We start from the raw sequence: 9,429 nt of genomic DNA, 5'->3' as shown, positions 1-9,429 counted from the left end.
TACATCAATCGCGTTATTAAACGCTTCCGCTTTCGGTCTACGAGGGTACGTAGACAAACTATCCCCTCTTGTTGTTATGCATCTCCTAGATAGATCTTGCATGATCGTAGGAATTCTTTTGAAATACTACGTTCCCCAACAAATGGATGGATGTAATGTCATTGCACTCAACATATCTTTGATAAATTTATTCCATGGTTACACGCTTGGTTATTATTTGGGTTTTTGCAACAAGATATGTTGAATCCAATTATAATGAATGCAATTACATTTAACAAAGGAATTGAATTTAATACACAAAGGGACCATGCTACAACCTATCAAGGAAAAAAAGGACCACAATCATCGTTCACTCTAAAAGAACAACGTAAGACCGGCCGCAACAACTATCAGACCGAGCCGGGCCATAGTAGACTGATCAACGCCAGCCGCCGCAGCTGAGCTTAATACTATCTCGGACTGGCAGCGACGTCGATTCCCTGTCCGTTGGCACCGCTGCACAGTCCGCACTTCTTTCGACTTGACATTGACCTCGACCTTCATGCCGGCGTCGTAGTGCCTGGAGACGCCGCAGATGAAATACCGGGTCCCGACGGTGGCAAGCGGAACAACATTGTTACCGGTCAGGAAAGTCTCTATGGGGTTGGAGCCGTTGCAGGAGTCATACCCCATCTTGCTCACCTCCACCACGTTGTGCACGACGGCGGAGTACTGGAACTTGAGCTCATCGCCCTTGATGAACCTGATTCTCGAAACCCACTAGGAGTAGTTGGTCTGAAGGTCCCACGACCCGTCCAGCGCGCCCACGGTGTGGCTGGCGCTGAGGGCCGTCCCAAGCATGGTCACGGTCACGGTGATTAGAATAAGAGCTTTGGTCCCCATGGATTAAATATGGATCTACTAGCTAGCTGACTTAGTAGTAATTCAAAATATGTTGGGGGATGGAAGTTTGTGCTAGAGAGAAAATTGGTTATGCTGTGTGATCAACTAATGATCACAAGCTCCAAGGAAGCTAAAGAGAGAAATGGCTGCATGATGATTGGTGTTGTGAGATCATTGATACTAGTGTGTCCGAAAGTACCTTTCTACACCTGAGCTCATATGCTTCTGCTATGAACAGTAAAATAAATAAAATAGAAAAACATTTCAAAAAAATCTGAAATTTTTTTGTGGCATACTTTAAGAAATGTTTGTTGTGCATGCAAAATTTTATCACGAAATCACATTGGTGGAGGTCATCGCAAAAAAACAAAATCAAAACTCCAAAATGCGTTTGAAAGTAACATTTTCAAAGTATCGATTTTGTTTTTTACCATGCCTTCCACCAATGTCATTTCATGATGAAATTTTGCATGCACAACAAACATTTCTTAAAGTATGCCACAAAAACAATTCAGAATTTTTTGAAATGTTTTTGTATTTTATTTATGTTACTGTTCATAGTAGGAGCATATGAGCTCAGGTGTAGAAACTCCACGTCTGTAGTGTGTCGACATATATAGGCAATGGATGTGTTAAAGGATCATCGGGTGTAAGCACGTTGACGAGGTGACATAGAGTAGGTCGTCAAAAATACATGAAAATGATATCGTACACGTTAGCTCCTGAAACTGATATTATTATATATGCTTGGCTTCATAGCTTTAATAGAACACTAACCATGAAGAAGATGAGATAGGTAGCCGTCAGTAGACCGGGTGTGGGGAGAAAACGATTAGTAACGACATTGTCAAAAGACCATGTCCAAACATTTAGTTAGGAAATCATCAGTAGCCATCAGTAGACCTTGTCCTCGATCGATCCGGATGCCCACACGAGCGTACTGAACATAAATTAATCCAACATATTCTCTAATTAAACATTGCGAACGTGTTGGTGCGCACATGTACTACATTGGTACGTCAAATAATTATATAATTAATAAAGGTTCTTCTAAAATAATAATTAAGATGTATGCCACTGTCAAAATTTACGGAAATTCACTATTGATAATTGTGTTGACCAGATTCAAAAGTTGCATAATCGGCAGGGTAAGGGTGCCTCGCCGTTATTTTTTTCCGAAAAGGAGGTTATCCCCCGGCCTCTGCATCGGAGTGATGCATGCGGCCATCTTAATAATAAGCAAAAAGTTCAACTACGTTTCCAAGTCTTGAATAACAATAAGGCTCACAAAGAGCAAAAGCATGAAAACGAGATAGCAACAATCAGCGGAAATAAGATAGATAGAAAACTAAACACCTATCTTATTATATGACCGCCATTCAAACGGTTGAAGATAGCCCGTGCTATCATCTCTCAATGGATAGACCCGATAACCATACGCTCCCTGGCATCCGTCGGAGTGAGTAGCGACCACATACAGATAAGTGTAGCGGCCCGAAAAATAACCTGCAAGAAATGAATATGTGTTGTTCTGTTAAAAACCAAATCATTCCTGTAGTTCCATATAGCCCATAATAAAGCACATACTCCTACACGGATATGTTTCTCGGTTTCTGACTCAACTCCATCCAGCCACGTCCTGAATAACGTGTGGATGGTATTGAGAGGAGTAATGTTAAATGCCTTGTGAATAGACCGCCATAAAATTTTCGCCATTGGGCAATCAAGAAAGAGGTGTTTGACAGACTCATCATGTTCACAAAAACTACATCTTCGCGATCATGTCCAGTCACGTTTTGCCAAATTGTGCTTAGTTAGAATAACTTGCTTGTGAACAAACCACATAAACACTTTAATTTTTAAGGCCATTTTGACTTTCCAAATGTGCATAGAACGGGGGATAGTGCCAGAATTGATAGTATCCAAATACATGGATTTCATTGAAAACACTCCATTCTGAGTTTGTTTCCAGTGCAACTTGTGTGGCTATTGAGAGAGGTGAACATCCATAAATCTTCTCATAAGATGGAGCCAGGCTTCCCAACGGTTTCCCGCTAACGTCCTCTTGAATTGAATATTTAGAGGGTTGGACTGTAATACTGTTGCAACATAAGCATCTCTACGCTAAACAGTATTATAGAGAGAAGGATGCTGGAGAGCTAGAGGTGTCTCGCCTAACCACGTATCATCCCAGAATCTCGTAGAAGTACCATTACCAACAGTGAATTTTGTCCTTTGGAAGAAGGTTGATTTCACTCTCATCAGTCCTTTCCAAAACGGCGAATCGGTCGGTCTGATCATCACCTGAGATAAGGTTCTAGACTGGAGGTGCTTATTACGTAGGATCTGGGCCCATGTGGCATCGGTCTCTCCAGATAGCTTGTACAGCCACTTGCTGAGAAGACATTTGTTCTTCACCTCTAAATTTTCAATGCAAAGACCACATTGGTCTTTTGGCTACAGATAATATCCCATTTAGTAAGTCTGTGTTTTTGTTTTAACTCATCACTCTGCCAGGAAAAACATGATCTATAGAAGTCCAATCTTTTCTGAACCCCCACTGGTACTTCGAAGAAGGGGTATATAGCTAAAATCATATTTGGCAAAGAGGATTTATTGTTGGTCCTAGTTTTTGGTAGTGAAAGGTAATTCCACTAATAATGAGTTGTCATATATGTACTATACATTTGGGCTAAACCACAACACTGTGGATCGAAAGGAGAATTTTTTATCACCACCATTTCTCCTCGAGATGCTCTTGTTTTTTTAGTATGAGTTCCCCTGTTTCATTTTATACAATAAAATCACAACATTTTGCAGTGCGCCCAAATATCAAGGGGTAATCTGTGCGGTCCTGAGTGAGGAATTATACCTTGGGCACATTGGCTTCAACTTGGTACTTACGTCCAAACACTACCACTAAGTACACCTTAAGTATTTATACTAATATTATCCTTTTTGTTACTCATCTCTTAGCCCTTTTCTGTAATATGATAACGTAAAAGTAAATCCCCTTTATAGCTGCTAAGATAAAATCATAAATCTGCCATCTTAAAAGAAAAACGACAGAGGAAAGTTACGCTCGCCAAAGAGAAAAGCTACAACGGGACACCGCGATGCTGCATCCGGCCATGGCTTTTGCTGGAACTAGTCAGTGAGGAAACTAGAACCAGCTGTGGTGCATCCTAGGAACCCGATGGCAATAGATACTGCATCCAGTCTTTTTTTTATGGAATTGACATGTGTTAGAATAGGGCAGGAGAAAAGCTGCAAAACCTCAGCGACCATCCAACCATGGTTCCCACGAGCTACGACGGTGCTGAATGGAGGAATGCTTCTAGCAGCGTGGTGAGGTGCTGGGACCCATTGGCATAAAAGTTGCAAGCAGTCATCAGAGTAGCTACGACGGTGGTGACCGCGAGCTGCGAATTTTTTCTGGAACCGACGAGCCACAGGCGAAGTGCATTTGTTGGAACCGGCTTGCACATTTGCTAGAACCAGAGACTGTAGATGTTGGAATCAGCGATGGTGAGCACCGGTTTGCCGGCAAGATGTTAGAACCAGCGCATGCAAATGTTGGAACCAGAGAGAGTTTTTGCTGGAACTAGTGCGAGTGTAAATTGTGAGCATTAGTGCGGCGGAAGCTATTGATACTGCATCTCACCGGCGTGGTGTGGTGCTAGGTACCGGGGCGACTGGAGGTGCGATGCTAGGCCACAGGAAAGCTGCACGAGGGGAAGGGTGTTGGGCGAGGCTGCGCGAGGTGTGGGGAGGGAGGAGCCGAGCAGTCAAATCAGACGGCCTACGCAGCTTGCATCTGACGGCTAGTGCGCAGCCGACCGAAATTTGGGCCGGCCGACCGGCACCAAGCACTGTCCTTTATTTATTCCATGATTATAGTTTGGTTTTGCAAGAAGATAAGTGAAATCGAATTATAATGAAAGAAATTTCATTTAACAAAAGAAATGATTTATAATACACAAATAAGCATGTGCTATGCGTCAAGAAGAAAAAAGCACCCCAATTGTCGGTCACTAAAATAACAACACGACACCAGTCGTGACAACAGCCAGACCTAGCCACGCCACCGTAGACTGATCAATGCCAGCCATCGTGGCCGAGCTTAATACAGTCTTGGACCGGCACCGGAGCCGCTTCCCCGTCCCTCGGCACCGTTGTACTGGCCGCAATGCCTTCGACTTCACGTTGACTTGAACCTTCATACCGATGATGCAATGCCCTGGGACGCCATAGATGAAGTACCGTGTCCCAATGGTTGCAAGTGGGATGACATCGTTGCCAGTCAAGAACGTCGCGATGGGGCTGGAGCTGTTGTAGGCGTAGTACCCAGCCTTTCTTACCTCCACCACATTGTGCACGGTGGTGGGGTACTGAAACTGGAGCTCATCCCCGATGGTAAACCTAGCTCTCGAAGGAGGTAATAGCATCTCAGGTACCCTAACTTGCACGAAATGTGATGATTTAGTTTCAAACATGTAAAATGTAACCCTATCATACCCCAACTTGCACTGCATGTGACGTTTTAGTCCCAGACCAATCACAGCTCCACAATTGGCAGCCAGGTGGCTGGCCCGGTCAGCGCACACACTTTTGCAGACCCCCCCCCCCCCCCCCCGTTTTCTTTAATCAACCATTTCGTCTGCGGGATCCCGCCGGAGTTCGGCGGCATTCCCGTGGCTGTCAGCCTTGACCTCCGGGGGAACGACCTCGCCGGCGTGATCCCGCAGGTGGGCTCGCTCGTCAACCAGGCCCACCGCCTTCGACGACAACCCGAGGCTCTGCGGGTTTCCGCTCAAGATCGGGTGCGCCGGAGAGAGGGAAGAATCCCGCAGACGAACCGTGGAATGAACCCTGGTGCAGCGGCGCAGGTTGGAAGGCCGCCGAAGCGTCGGTCGTCGCCCACGGTGCCGATTCTGGCCGTCATTGTGGTGGCGGCCATCGTTGCCGGGCTAGTGCTGCAGTGGCAGTGCCGGAGGACTGCTCGTCGGCCGCTTCCGAGGACTGGTTCCGGCAGGCGCGCCTCGCCGCCGTCAAATGGATCCTTGAAGTGAGCACTCACTCAGCTCCTCGCTCTCACGATTATTGGTGCGAGCATCGATCGATCAGTCACTGACGCCTTTGGAACCGGCATCTAATTTGCATCTGCAGACTCGGGGCTGCTTCGGGTTCGGCCACCGCACGGCGTACCTGGCCATCGCCTACTTCGACCGCTTCTTCCTCCGGCGACGTGTCAATGTAATCAATCACCGCACCGCCACCGTAAAACAAATTTAGCCTCTCTGCTTCTTAGGAACGGGAGGATGATGTGGTTGTGTGCGTGCAGAGGGCGGCCATGCCGTGGGCGGCGCGCCTCCTGTCCGTGGCCTGCGTCTCCGTGGCGGCCAAGATGGAGGAGTACTGCGCGCCGGCGCTGTCGGAGCTCGACGCCGGCGGCGGCTACGAGTTCTGCTCCGCCTCCGTCCGCCGGATGGAGCTGCTCGTGCTGTCCACGCTCGGTTGGCGCATGGCCGCCGTTACGCCGTTCGACTACCTCCCTTGCTTCTCCTCCCGGCTCGACCGGCACGACGGCCGCGGCGGCGGCGGGCATGACCCCGCCCGCGTCGCCCTCAAGTCCATCGGCTCCATCTTTGCCACAGCCGAAGGTTCATCTTCGTCCTGCACACCTTCTAAAAAGAAATCTTGCGAACTTTCTTGCATTTTGTCTGATTGATTTGCGCTGTGTTCATGCAACCGGCAGTGTGCTGGATTACAGGCCATCTACTGTGGCTGCAGCTGCAATCTTGGCTGCATCCTATGAAGCTCTACTGACCAAAGAAGCACTGGAGTCCAAGATGGACAATCTATCTCCATCATGCCCCATTGAGAAGGTTTCTTGCACAAACTAAATAAATAACCCTTTTGCATCACTTTGATCATAGTAATGTTTCATTTGGATGATGAAATGAGCATTGGGTTTGAACAACCTTTGTCTGTTACATTGATCAGGAGCATGTACATGCCTGCTACAGCATGATGGTTGGCGACTTGAAAAGCAGAATGAGCCATGGCAAGAGATCATTGCCATGTCCAGACTCCAATGAAGTTGCCACCAGTACATATGATTCTGTTCTTGTTGATGATGTTGCCGACACCGTCGCCTTCATCGCAGCTGTGTCGGAGATGAACAAGCAGATCAGACTGGCAGCTGGATGGCGGCATCGTGTACAGGGTCGTCCCCGGCCGCGGCACCGACGTAGCCGCCGCCGTCTCAGTGAGCCCAACGACGGCGATGGCACTGAGTCCGGGTGGCGCCGGCGCCGTGCCTTTGAGGCCGAGGCTGCACCCATTGCCTATGTTGCCACTACCGAGCACGGAGACGCGGCCACAGCCTTGCATCCGCAGAAGAGATGGTTGCGTCCAGCGGGATTCCTCGTCGTATTCCGTGGCTGGTGTTCATCATTTGGTGGAGGCTCGGGACAGAGTAGCGCCGCCCGCTGCAGCTCGACGGGTGGCACAACAATGAACGAGAGACCATGAGAACACTGATGAGGCCATGGAGTGGAGGCGCTCGAATGCGCAGCTCGGCGACATCGTCGGTGCGTAGAAAACCAGTCTCAGCGACGCGACATCGTCGCCGGTGGAACTGAGAAAATACTGATAGCGGCCATGCGGCTTCTACTTGACGACTCGGTGCGATGGCCGCGGCCATGTGGCCTCCCTCGGCGACTCCACAACTCGGCGTGAAGACGGCGACGGCGGCTTCCAGTCGACAACTCGGCGTGTGCGCTCGGCGGTGGCCACTTCCCTCGGCGACTTGGCACGCATGGACGGCGGCGGCCGCTTCCCTCGGCGACTTGGCACGCATAGACGGTGGCGGTTTCAACTTGCCGACTCAGCTCGCTTCCGCTGCTGCTTTCGTTCGTCGAGTCGGCGAATATCAGTTGCGATGAGTATCCGTATAATCGTGTTTTCATAAAAACATGTATTAGTAGTTTTTCATAAAACGCATATTCCTGGCTTTGTGGAAACTGAATTTTGCTAATTCACGTTTTTACTGCGGGGCCCAAACATGGTTTAAGTCTGTTAGACGGTTATATAGGTTCATGGAAAACTAGTTCTGCGAAAACTACTTATCCAAACAAGGCCCTAGTGTTGCACGGATACAACACTAGCCTAGTTTATGACTCGGACTTTGACACGACTTGGACTACAACACTAGCCTAATTTATGACTCAGACTTTGACACGACTTGAACTAGTACTCGTACATGTACTAGCTACTAGGTAACGGCTAGCAGCCGGACTCATGCACGTAGCACTAATTGCATGTGGACTAGCTTCGCCAACTCCATTACCGTTGTCGGTGAGGCTGTCCATCGTTCAGGGCGCGGCGAGGGGACTGGCATACCTGCACGAGTGCAGCTCTCGCCGGTACGTGCATGGCTGCATCAAGTCATCCAAGATCCTGCTCGACGACGAGCTTCGTCCGCACGTCTCCGGCTTCGGCCTGACCCGCCTCGTTGCCGGCGCGCACAAGACGGCGCAGTCGAGGAAGCTCGGCAGCAGCGTGGCGTGCGCGCTCCGTAGCGGCGCCCTGTCGGCGCTATCGTACCTGGCGCCGGAGCTGTGCGCGCCGGGGGGCGCGGTGACACAGAAAACCGGGAAAAAGCCTTGGCTGATGGCTTTCTTGGGGTAACTCGCACTGACTGCACAAAAGTACGGGTTAATTAGGGGAAAAGGCAGAGTTTTTTTTTTGCAAAAGTGTGTACTGACCGAACCAGCCACCTGGCTACCAATTGTCGTCCTCTGATTGGCCTGGGACTAAAACATCACATAAGGTGTAAGTTAGGGTATAATGGGATTGAGTTTTGCAAGTTTGGTACTAAAATATCACATCTTATGCAAGTTAGGGTACCTGGGGTGCTATTACCTCTTTTAATTCAGAGAGGCACTGCAGGAGCCACATGGTTGACCAATGTCCCGCCCGGGAACAGGGACGTGATATCTCATGTGGACGTTCAGTTTCTTTTTCCATCTCCCTCTTTAAATGGAGTGGAATGGAACAGGGCAAGGGCAAGGGCATGCGGCAGACAAAGCTCCTGGATCGTTTCGTTTGTCCGGGGCAGCATGCATGGGCACGTTCAACAGAGCTCTGGGGTCCTCCTCCTGACTCCTCTGCTCTCTTCCTTCCAGCCAATCATGATATATGCTACTGCCAATAATAAGCTGGGCTCCTCCTGTCTACTACTAGCATCGAACCTTGGGCGAGCACTAGTGAATTGCTCCTCCATGGCAATGGCATTTTCTTTAGCTTCGAATTTGTGGCCGGAGAAGAAGAGTGCTGCTGGAAACGGGCGAGGCGGCACCACCCAAAACAAGGCCAGGGAGATTCCCTGTCATATATAACTTCCACGAGAACATGGAGAAACTCGGATACTCGCCCACACTGTGCTTGATTTCTCTCCCGTCTTCCCAGCAGATCCTGAAATCAGCACTAGAAGCAGAGTCCAGTGTCAGGCTGTTTTCAGCTACTACGTACTCCATGGAA

General features: G+C 48.9%; 1 protein-coding gene and 1 pseudogene across 1 annotated transcript; one reads left to right on the top strand and one right to left on the bottom strand.

Annotated features, from left to right (window-relative positions):
• Positions 1–354: 354 nt before the first annotated feature.
• Positions 355–882, bottom strand: LOC125523199 (annotated as a pseudogene).
• Positions 883–6,216: 5,334 nt separating this feature from the next.
• Positions 6,217–7,419, top strand: LOC125523210 (cyclin-D5-2-like). Its single transcript, XM_048688262.1, has 3 exons — positions 6,217–6,545; positions 6,634–6,770; positions 6,889–7,419. The coding sequence occupies exons 1-3, from the start codon at positions 6,236–6,238 to the stop codon at positions 7,417–7,419; spliced, it is 978 nt and encodes a 325-aa protein (XP_048544219.1). The 5' UTR covers positions 6,217–6,235.
• The last annotated feature ends 2,010 nt before the right edge of the window (positions 7,420–9,429 follow it).

The sequence above is a fragment of the Triticum urartu genome, chromosome 1 (genome assembly GCF_003073215.2).
Source record: "Triticum urartu cultivar G1812 chromosome 1, Tu2.1, whole genome shotgun sequence".
Lineage (NCBI taxonomy): Eukaryota > Viridiplantae > Streptophyta > Magnoliopsida > Poales > Poaceae > Triticum > Triticum urartu.
The sequence above is the reverse complement of the archived record's forward strand: the minus strand, read 5'-3'. Positions and strand labels throughout refer to the sequence as shown.